General features: G+C 43.7%; 1 protein-coding gene across 3 annotated transcripts in view; it reads right to left on the bottom strand.

The window, feature by feature from the left end:
- Positions 1 to 72: 72 nt before the first annotated feature.
- ARHGEF6 (Rac/Cdc42 guanine nucleotide exchange factor 6) overlaps positions 73 to 11,747 on the bottom strand; it is a 52,248-nt gene continuing 40,573 nt past the window's right edge. For all 3 annotated transcript variants that reach the window (XM_054996250.1, XM_054996252.1, XM_054996253.1), the window contains 5 exons: positions 10,266 to 10,359; positions 8,065 to 8,154; positions 6,112 to 6,211; positions 4,465 to 4,519; positions 73 to 3,939 (listed from right to left, as the gene is read on the bottom strand). In XM_054996250.1, coding sequence (XP_054852225.1) covers positions 3,799 to 3,939; positions 4,465 to 4,519; positions 6,112 to 6,211; positions 8,065 to 8,154; positions 10,266 to 10,359 — 480 coding nt within the window. In that variant the 3' untranslated portion in view covers positions 73 to 3,798. The remainder of the gene's footprint in view (positions 3,940 to 4,464; positions 4,520 to 6,111; positions 6,212 to 8,064; positions 8,155 to 10,265; positions 10,360 to 11,747) is intronic.

Below are 11,747 nucleotides of genomic sequence, written 5' to 3'. Positions count from 1 at the left end.
GCACTCATAAATTTTGTTACAGTTTGGGAGATAGGATAGGTCAATGGAAGGGGGAGAGAAGCAATTTTTTCTTTAAAAACCTTCTTTATTTTGTTGAAAACCACAATAAAAAAATTGCTCAAAATAAAAACAGGTTAGAAAAAGTTTAACTTGCATCAGTTGTCATAACAGTAAATAAAACCTTAAATGATTAGAAATAAAACTGGGAGTAAAAGGGGAAGAAAAGAGGCATAATGGGGGCACATTTACAAAGGGCTGTAAACAAAGAATATACTATGGGAACACTGCAATCAGTTTCACATGGCTTCTGTTCCTTTAGGATAGCTGCACATCCTCCTCATCCTCCATTTTTTTTTACACAATGTATAACCTGAGGTGCGTACATTAACAAGCAAGTGCTTCGTTTGGACAGCCAGACCTGCGTTCTCCACACTTTACACAGCCAAGCCCCAGTTCTGGAGATGCATGCATATTTCCACAATCAGCTCTTGCAACTGCAGGCTGGTATCCTCTTGGCAACTGCAGCCCAAATCAAGATTATCCCCAGGTGGTCCACCTTCACCCCTCTAGGCATGGCCATGACTCAAAAAGAGGTGTCAGGCAAGTTGCAGCTGCAGTTACCATCCACACACCAGCCCTCCTCCTCTGGGAGGCCAACTTGTGAAGGGAAGGAACAGTGGCCTGCAGCAGCCACTTCTGCGCACCCTCTACCTGACAGAAGAGAGGAGCGGTAGGCTGGCCTAATACTTCCTGGGGCACCCCTTCCAAGTCACCTCTATTGCCATACAGAGAGAAGACAGGGAAATACACAGCAGTAGGCCCTTTCAAGAACCTGGGTTTTGGCAGAAGCCCAGCAATGCCTGTCCTATTCCCAGGCCCTGGCTTACTCTCCTTTGGAATCCTGGCAGAGAGACAGGATAGCACCAGTGCTGCATGGTGCCTTCCACTTTTTCACGGCATGCCAGCAACATTTCCCCTGCTGTGTGCCAAGACAGTTTGGATATCGCTGGGGAAGACTCTGTTTAATTCCTTGGAGAACCTGCACCCAATTGGTAGCAGGGGTTCTGCCACAGACTAACAGGGCATGTTTGTGAGTACAGACCCATTTTTAGAGCTCTGAGGCTGCTCTGAAGGTGACCTGTGTTGAGTCCAGATGTACCTGCTCCTCTCCAGAAGCTGGCTGACTGGCTGGCCCTCATGACATCACAAAGGGAACACTCCCCTCCCCAGTCCCTGGTACAGATGCTGCAGGAATGGCTGTCATGTACATCTATCGTTTCAGGCTTGCTTTCAACAAGATGCAAGCAAGACAAAAGCGCTCCCCCGTGAGATCTGGCAGCGGCCAGAGAGTCTATACTGCTGTCTCCAGCTTGCATCCTTCCCAACACACCTCTCAACAAACCCTGATCTAGCCATCTTTCTCTGGGATACCATGCAACCCTCCTCTTTGCCAAGCCTTTCCCTGCCTTTCAGTGGCATAAGGCCCTCCACCTTTCTTTCCCTTCTAATGCATCTAGATGGGGCAAAGCATTGAGATGCACTTTGCCTCGCCAGCAAAACCACTCTCTCTTGCACAGCACACCAACAGTGTCCCTGCAGTTGGCTATTCCTGCTAAGAACTGAATCTGGATGGTCAAGAAAGCCAGTTTCAGCTGCTGCAGCAACCCATTTAACCACAGTTCCAGGCTTGGTACTGTATTTTTGCGGTGGTTCTCTCTTTACAGCTATTGAAGAACTATAACTAAGCCAGCAAAAATAAAATAAAGGCATTACTAATGCCTTTTGGAGAAACTGGATGGAAGTGTAACACACAGGTCAAAACTATTATAGGCAGAATGGTTGGATTTTCCCACCGTTAAGGTAAACTCAGATTTTCCTTATCAACACATACACAGAAAAAGAATCAAATTCTTCGCTGGATTTAGTGCAGGTCTCCTATCCTGCCCTGACCACACTTGGAAAGGAACTTATACTTTCTTCTTCTCCAAGATGGAACACTCAGGGAACATTCATTTAGCTTGCATAGCATTCTCTACACAAATGCAAATATCTGAAATATTTTTTCTTTATGATATCAGAGCATTTTTTCCTAGGTTAAAAAGAGAAATCTTTTTTGGACAGTCCTTTTCTAATTAACATTCAGCAGCTGTTGCCACAATAAAGGGATCCGCAAAAATTCTTTTGAAGAAATCAAAACACTCAGGCTCATTAACCAATTAAAAGGAATTTCAGCTGATGAAACCTGTCAATGTTGATTAACTGAGCAACTGAATATGCATAAATCTGAATAGGAATAAAACTATTGTTTTGAAGACAGTTTTCTTAGCTCATGCATGCCCATGCTTTGGCAGGCGCCATTTTAAAAGAGGAATTCCCTGTTCAGGGAGAGGGGTGGAGTTCAGCTCTGTGGCACAGCATGTGCTTTGCATACGGACGGCTCCAGATTCAGCCCCTCACATCTCCCTTTAAATGATCTCAAACAGCAGGTGTTAGGAAAGATTCTCCTCTGCCTGATGGCTGCTGCTGATCCGAGTAAGCAAGACTGAACAAGAAGACCTCAATCGGCGACTCGATTAATCTGGGGGCACTTTTTTGCTCCAACAAAAGATTAAAAATTGGTCAGCCTTAAAACCAACCAACCAACAACACACACACACACACATACAGAGGGAAACAAACATATCCTAGCCAAGGTGAATTTATATTCCACTCAGGCACGAAAAATGTGCTGCAGAAGGGGGAAAGGGCTAGATAAAAAGCCATCCTACTACATGGGGGTTGTGCAGTTTGTGTCTTGCCACACAGAATGCAGCCAGATGCTTGATGCACACATGGGCACATGCATGCATGCTTCCGCAGCCCCAATAAGCAGCAAAGGCAGGAAACTGAATCACACCTCCTCAAGGGGCTTTATAACCTAGCTTGCTGGGTGGCTTTTTGTGTCACAGTTTGTGCATGCCAGGCCCTATAGTTTGCTAGTGAAAACACAACAGAGGGACAAAATCCTGAAGGGAATGGGAAAACACACACACAAGGGTAGGGGTCAGCTTGCTGATGCTGAGAGATCAGTGCAATCTCCCCGTGTGCGAATGAGGGCATCTCTAAATCAGCTTCCCCAGCAAGAAATAAATGCAACATGCAACATTTCCTATTGCACATCTGCACTTGTAGAAAGGCCACACAGGAAGCCATTGTATTGCTGTGCACATGTGCTCTCTTTCTGTCTCAGGCACGGAAAACAAAAATTCTGTGTTAAGTGGGGAAAACATAACCTGTTTCCCTGATTATCTCCCCCCCACCCACATCCCAAAGAAGTGCACGCCACCTTTGGCTTTTTACCTGATTACAATTCCTGAAACCATGTTTTTTCCTCCAATACAAATAAATTAAGTAACAGGCATTCAAAAAGAAAAAAAATTTAGAAGAAAAATGAGTTTGAATTTCCTCTGAAGTTTCTGCTCAGCAAACTTCTTTCTGGATGGCTATTGGTTGGTTGCAAAATCCGCATTCCAAGAAGGTAGGACAATGAGGTATTGGGAGCTTGTAAAAGAGTTATTATGATTCACAAGCCAAAGCTCAGCCTTCCCAGCAGAAACGTGTTTGACTGTTTGTGACCTGTAAATTCTAACCTACTAGATGGGGAAACTGGTTAACAGAGCCGTCACCTTCCTTCTCTTGTTCAGAATAAAAAACAAAAAACAAAAACAAAATCCAATATAAGGAGCAAGAGGAATCAGAGTTCAACCTCTCCAGAAAACCTGAAGTTGCATGCAAGCTGCTCGCAGCACTGTTCAGAAATCAAGCCAGAACCGAAGACCTGCGGCCGGCTTCTTCCCGAACACATTCGTCAGTCTGCTTTAACAGCCTCCGGACTAGTTTCTCCAAATCTTTCCTGGATTTCAATTCTTCTTCCAAGCATTGCTTCATCCTTTTATTCTCCTGTGGTGTGGAGGGAAGGAAGGGCAAGACAAGGGCATATTAATCTCCTAATTATTTCCAGGATTTCTAGACCACCTTTTAACAAAACAAATAAAAAAATTCTCCAATGAAAGTATTTTGCAGTCCTGTATTTGCAGCCAAAAAGACCCTGCTACTGGTAGAATTCAATCTTGAAAAGATGATACAAGGAGCACAGCATAGTCAGCTGTTTTTAAAACAGTGTGCATGTAAAATACCGGAAATAATTTTTTTAACTTCCCTGCCCCCACCTCCACCCAAAGAAGCTGGGCACTGAGGGCTATGCAGGGGCTTAAAAAATCCTGCTTCTGGATCACTGGAATCTGGCTCCCCACCCCCCACCCCGCTTCAGCAAGCAGTGCCCACATACTTGGAACTCCATCTTCACATTAAGAGAGCAGAAACATGCTTTAAAGAAGAAACGTGAGCTTCATTCTTTGCCTGATTATCACATTTTGTGTACCCACAAACTGAAGGCTTTAAAACATAGAAAGTCTGTCTGCTGACCTGCTTTAGTTCTTTGACCTCATCCTTCAAAGCATAGACTGTATCCACAAGGCTTCTAAGAAAACAAGCGGGAAATCAAAGCGAGAGGCTCAGCTAAAACTTTACATTAAAAAGCAGAGAGGCCCTTTTACTTGCCTTGTTACTAGAAGGGGCTGAAAATTGCCACGGAGGTGTATTCATTCATTCCTCATATTTTTATCCCCACCTTTATTTCCATGAAACTCAGGGTGGCCTAGGATTATCCCATTGTTCCTCCATCACAACTGGGGTTGCCAGGGCTCCAGGAGGGAGCCCTTGCACTTGTGCACGCTTCCAACCTCTACATTGTACCAACCATGGGAGTGCTCCTGTGTTTTGCACTGGGCCAATTCTTTGAGGATTGACCCCACACGAAGCACGGGAGCACTCTCATGTCCAGTGAGATGATGTCACTTCTGGAAGTGATGTCGTTGCACCTGCTGAGAGCACACACACTGCACTTGCGCCCAGGATGCCTGCCATTGGTGAGTGATTGCCGGGTGGCTTGCAACCTTCTGCTGCTTGCTGGTGGACAAACTGCAGGGAGATTGCCCGCCACGGGTAGGCACCTGGGATCCCTAATTACAACAACCCTGGCCGTTTACACACGGCTTACCTTATTCTGCAAAATAGCGAGATTTCGCATGAGATTTCGCTGTTTTGCAGAATAAGGTAAGCCATGTGGAAACGGCCCCTGTTAGGCTGATGAAGCTGGAAGGGATGGACTAGATCATGGTCACCCAGTGAGCTTCACGGTATCAGTGAGGATTCGAATCCAGGTCTCCCTGGCCCAAGCCAGCTCAGTAACCACTAAATAGTTAGTGAGAGTCAGCTTGGCAAAGTGGTTAGAATGTTGGGCTAGGGTCTGGGAGTCCCAGGTTCGAATTCCCACTCTGCCATGGCAGCTCACTGGTGACCTTGGGCCATCACATACTCTCAGCCTAATCTACCTCACAGGGTTGCTGTGAGGATAACATGGAGGAGAGGAGAACAATGTGAGCAGCTTTAAGTCCCCATCAAGAAGAAAGGTGGGTATAAGTGAGCACATGATTGACCTGAGTAATCCCTTTTTTAAAGCCATCTAAGGGTCAAAAGAGACCATTTGGCCACCCTTGGGGTGCCATCATCCTTTTACTGCCAGAATCCCTTCACTTTACAAATGGCACAAGGCCCCAGTCCTACTCAGGATCACAGCACAGAGGGGAGGAGGGGTTTCAAATGCTTGGGGCTTTGGGGCTCTTGAAATGGTGCATATGGGAGATGGAAGCCCCTCTCTTTGTGCCATGGTCTCTAATCACTACCCCCTCACTTTCTGAAGGCAGGGGTACAGAAACCAGTGTTTGAGAAGCAGTGGGCTGGATAGGATGGGAGGAGATATGACATGACATGGACCAAACATGTGTCCTCATAATCCTTTGCACTGAGCTGGGGGATTGTGTCAGCTGTACAAGGGTTCACCAGACAACATGGAAACCATTCTAGAAAACACAGAAAGGTTGTCCTAAAAACTAGGAGACCAACACTTTCTCTTTCTAAGGTTCACCTCAACTCTTTGGGGGTTTATGGCCCGGCTTTAACTGTGTGACCCCTCAGGGCATGGTTCTTCACATATATCTCAACCTCACTCACTTCTCCTCTGTGATAGTTTGACCGTTGCTTCGCGTTTCCTCAATAATGATTTTTTCTTCTTCAGGAAGCAGGACTTGGGGGACAGAGTCTTTCCGGGAGCCTATTGACAAGAGTTGACTATTCAGGGGGAAATGAATAACCACGCTGCCAACCCACTAGAACAAGAGCAACACAAAAGAAGCGTCTCCCTCCCTCAAGTATCTAACAAGCATTTTAAAAAACGCTTAAATATCCCAGATGCTTAGAAAAATGGAAAAACTTAGGATCAGAGAACAGCTGAATGACACTCTCCTGTTCCACTATCTCTCCAGCTGAGAGCACTCTGGTTGTGTTTGTCATTTCAACGCTACCCAAAAAATGTATTCGTTTCCACAGCTTCAGAGCATTTTGCTCAGGAAGCTGTATTGCTGAAATATGTGGCTAATTAAAACAGTAGTTTGGGACCAGAAGCAGAAAGATGAATTCTCATTCTGAGACTGGCATTCTTTTGCTCACATTGGGTTGGGAGGGGAGAGGGAGTCTGTCTAAAAACTGGTACCTTGGTCTCTTCTGCGCTTGCTTAGCTGCACTGTTCCCCTCATTGTCACTGGAGGCTATCTTAGAGACCTATTTTTAACTTATCTAAATGGGTTGACTATGTTATTTTTTTAAAAAAATACTTGTTAAAAGAAATGCTAAGGGTCTTGTCTTGTGTAGTGAAGGCCCCCAGTTTCATCTTTGGTGTCTCTAGTTTAAAAAAGAATCTTTTAGTGAAAACCCACACTGGAGAACTGCCTCTCAGAGTAAAGAATACCGAGCTAGATGGAAGAATGGTCTTAAGGCAGAGTCACATTGGAAGGGTCAGTGACAGAGCACATATTCTGCATGCAGAGACATACGTCCATTTCTGGAATGTATCTGCCATTGCTAGTCAAAGTAAATAATACTGAGCTGTGTGGATGAATGGCCTGACCCTGTATAAGGCAGTTTCATATTGGAAGAGCCAATGGCAGAGCACCTGCTTTGCAGGCAGAAAGTCTGATGTTCAGTCCCTGGCTTTTCTGTTTTAAACAGGTGTCAGATAGGAACATGTGCTTTGCACATAAAAGGTCTCCAACTAGAAAATTGCAGGCAGCAAGGCTGAGTCCAGACCTCTGACCAAGACCGTGGAGAAGCACCAGCATCTTGCACTGGTTTGTTCTTGGCAGTTCAGGGACCCATAATGGGTCATGCCTCAGCCTGAGGTGGGTTCTATTAATATCATCAACTTCATTTGTCTTTTGATTTTTATAGTCAGAGAAAAAAACAGGAGATCACAGCAACATATAGAAGTTGAGGAGCTACAAGGCAAAGCAGATTTCCTAATGGTAGGTACAGCTTCCCAATACATAACCCTCTTTAAAGGCTCAGGAGTTCTCCACATCTTCTCTACTGAGAGCCAAGCCACAAGTGATGCCTGACACAGGTTGGACACTTGTCAGCTTCCCTCAAGTTTTGATGGAAAATGTAGGCATCCTTGTTTTACAGCTTGGCTCTCCATTACAGCTGCAAGACCAGGATGCCTACATTTCCCATCAAAACTTGAGGGAAGCTGACAAGTGTCCAACCTGTGTCAGGCGTCACTTGTGGCTTGGCTCTGAGACTGAGAGAGGAGGAGGACACACAAGATTTAAAAAATCAGTGAGTTGTACGCAGTAGATTAGATTATGAGGCCTAATAGAATACACAAGCCCGGTCCACATGGACCAATGTAGAAAGCATCTTTAGATGTTCACATCCTGACTAGTACAGGATGCCTCCCACTCGCGTACACATTGTTGCAAGCAAAGAAAACAGCCGCAAGTGAAACCACCACTTCGCTGCATCTGACTTATGTTCAAGATACCACGGCACATACATTCAAAGGTTTGCCTGATGCAACTCATCCAATGTTCAAAGCCCCTATGAAAAAACAAATGTCTTGGAGCTACCCACCTGAACCCAGGGTTTGCTGAAAACCAGCTCCTGTGCAATAAGCCTCAATCACTTTCAGGATCTGGGCATCTTCTTCCAATGCAGCAGTGCCTGTCAAACATGGCAAAAGACAGGTTAATGCAAAAGGAATTTAAGGTAGCCTCCCTTATTGTGTTTATTGCATTGTTCTCTAATTTTGTAATCCTGCTTTATTACACTGTTGCTAATATAATGTTTCACTGTATTGTTCTACAATTGTGTAATTCCTGCTTTACTCTCTCTATTATACCGTGCTTTTAATACACTGTTATCTAGTTTTATGTACTGTATGTAGTGCACCAGTCTTACTGCTTTATTTTTTTAGTTATAACCCACCTCGAGTCTCAGCAAGAGCCTATAAATTTTCGTTTATTGATTGACTGATTGATTGACTGATTGATTGATTGATTGTCCGTCTTTCTCACTGAGACTCAAGGCGGACTACACAGTACGAGACTAGTTCAATCACTAACAAGTACATTTTAATACAGTATCAAGGACATTTCCATAAACAATGTCATAGGGTAAATAGATACAAATTTAAAAGACATAGTATTAGCAAGAATCCAATACAGAATAGAAAAAATACTGAAGCAGCACATAATCAATTCTAGGACTGACATTAGACAAAATGGAGCACAGGTGGTACATTGGAGTACATATTTAAAGCAGCAGATAATACGTAAGGCAATATAGTGATGAAGTCTATGGTCCCTGGCTGTTTCCACGCATCTTACCTGCCTGCAGAACATCGTGCGAAAGACCCAGAAGACAGCGTCTTCTTGCATGAAATCGCACCAGGAAGAAGCAATTTCACGCAAAACTCCCGGATAACAGCATCTTCTTGGCACGATTTCACGTGAGAAGATGCTGTCTTCCGGGTCTTTTGCACAATGTTCCGCAGGCAGGTAAGACGTTGAAACGGACCCTAACTCATTAGTGAAGCATCTGAGACCCCATCCCTACAATACAGCCCTCCCATTTGAGTAAAAAGCCTTTTTGAATAGTTTGGTTTTGCACCATTTACGAAAAGCCAGGAGAGTGGGGGCTCTTCTGAAGTAAATGGATTTATTAGAGGCTTCTTAGAGAGCCACTGGGAAATAATGGTTAGTCAGATTAGGACTGGGGAGGTCTAGATTCTTTTATCAACCAAACTTATCTCATAGGGCTGTTGTTGTGAGGATAAAATGAAGGAGAGGAGAACCAGATACAATACTTTGAGCTCCTTAGAGTTCAGAGGAAGGGGAGAATAAAGCAAAATTAGTACTTAAAATAAAAAAAATTAGAACTCTGGTTTGGTAATTTATTTATGAAGGCAAAGTCTTAAACTATGGTTCCCGATTTCCAGACTGATTTGTTTTTGGCGGGGGAAGGACATATAATGAGTGACAGGCAGATCTGCCTGATTTCTAGGGCCAAGTCCACCAGGAAGCTGAGACCCACTGAGACAAGGCCTGAAAAAGACCCTGGTGCTTGTTTAGTGCAGGCACCTGTTCCATTGGACTTGCATGGTGCAATTTCTCTGTGGATTACGGCTCATTGGGAGGAGATTTTAGGCTTTCCGCTTCTTTACTGTTGGGTCAAGAGCTCAAATCAAAATTTCCATGGTTCAGGATCAGCAACTCAGCTTCCTGACCCATTGAGGATGCCATGTGACTATGGGCTTTGCCTGTCATTGTATGCAGGGGGCATGGCGGGGCTGGTCCCCTCAGACACGTTCTAAGCACCTCATGAATTTTCAGCTACCATTCAATAAAACATAAACCTGAACCTGCCTTTTCGTGTTCTGGCCAAGGAACACAAAGGCAATGGGATAATTCATGAGCCCTGTTTTAAATACAGTTTTTTAAAAACTCAATACCATTAAAAATGTTAAAATTAAAACATTAGAACTTGGAGGGACTCCCAATGAATGATGAGGGCTAAATTGAACCTCCATGTCAACCTCTGAGGGCCGGTTGGTTACAAAATAACAGGGGACTGCTTCGGCCTCTGTGGCTGGCTTATTGGCTTCTCTAGCTAACCACTCTGGGGGAGAAGAGGCTAGATACTTGATCTAATCCAACAAGGCTAAAATTATGTTCTTAGTAGACAAGAGTGAGCTAGAGGTACCAAGGATCTGACCAGTTTAAGGCAGTTTACTATGATTTTCCTAAAAATTCAGAACCATGCAGCCAACTCACTTTTCCTAATGATAAATTCCTCATCAGATGCTTTCCTCTCCGTTTTCCTTTTAGGAAGGAACTTCTTCATTGTCTTTGGACTCTTGCTGGAATCCTGTAAGGACATTTACTCAACTTAACAATATTAATTTAGGGCTTTAGGTCTTCCAAAGCAATTCGCTCACATTATTTCACAAACCATCAGAGAAGCCTTGGAAAGCAGGTCAATATGATTGCACGCACATTGTACAGTGTGAAACTCTGAGGCTCAGTAGTTTGGCTAAGTCTGGAGGACAGGTAAAATCTGAATCAGGAAGTGCTACAGAAACAGTGCAATCCTAGGCAGACTTAACTCATTTATTTAAGACATTTGTATACCGCTTGTCTACCCAAAATAGGGTTCTTAAGACAGCCAATATTAAAACACTAAAAACAATTGAAAACAATTAAAATTTAAAACAATACTGAAAATAGTATAAAACAATTTCATAAACACACATGCGCTACTGAGCAGGAAATAAAAGTTGAGATGTTCGGGGAGCTGAATTCTACATCCACTTGGACCATGTCTGTGGAAGCACTACACAGATCTGACTGAGAGGGAATGTGGAAAACTCTGGTTGTTCCTGTGATTATTAAAATGCTAAGGATGTGATCCAGGTCAACAAGGCTGAACCTATATGTACGTACATTACAACCACATGCAAAAAACATAATTATAATTGGGTCTAATTCTAAAATGTTAGCAACAAGACAGACAGCTTCAAGGGAGGCAACAGGGGCTACTGTTGCTTTGGAAGGTTCGCAATCTCTTCTCTGTCTACATATCTGCTATATTAGTTATTTAGTTTGGAACTGGCTTTATCTATTCCCTCGGTTTCTAAGGAGAATCCAGAAGACATGTTGCCAACCCACCGTATTCCAGTGTTTTTTCCATTTGTTTCCATTTTTTCTTCAGACCTGATTTGTGGCCATTTGTTTTACTTAGATTGTTGTTTTACTTAGAGCGGAACTACAAGTGACAAAAGGCACAGATTGGACACTTGTCAGCTTCCCTCAAGTTTTGATGGGAAATGTAGGCATCCTAGTCTTGCAGCTTGGCTCTCTGACTGCTATCCAATGGACTTTTCAACTGTCACTTGTCCAACATTCCGCCAAGCTGCCTACATTTCCCATCAAAACTTGAGGGAAGCTGACAAGTGTCCAACCTGTGCCTTTTGTCACTTGTGGTTCTGCTCTTAGATTACAGTACCAGCTTGATAAGTGTGAATCAGTGTATTACTAATATTAGTCAGCACATTTTGCACCTTTGTTTCAGAAGCACTTCTACTACTCTGCATAATTAGTAACTGCCTGTCAATTGTTAGTGGCTTCACTGCAGCGTTCCTGGGTTGATCCTTAAAAAAATTAGTTTTGGTTCAAGGGGGAGGCAGTCTTTATTTACTCCTTTCCTCTTTGCAGCCCCAAATGATGGCTGATTATTTTTTATTTTTAATGATCATA

Source organism: Eublepharis macularius, chromosome 13 (assembly GCF_028583425.1).
Source record: "Eublepharis macularius isolate TG4126 chromosome 13, MPM_Emac_v1.0, whole genome shotgun sequence".
NCBI classification, from domain to species: Eukaryota; Metazoa; Chordata; class Lepidosauria; order Squamata; family Eublepharidae; genus Eublepharis; species Eublepharis macularius.
Note: the sequence above shows the minus strand (reverse complement) of the source record. Positions and strands in the feature narration are given on the sequence as shown.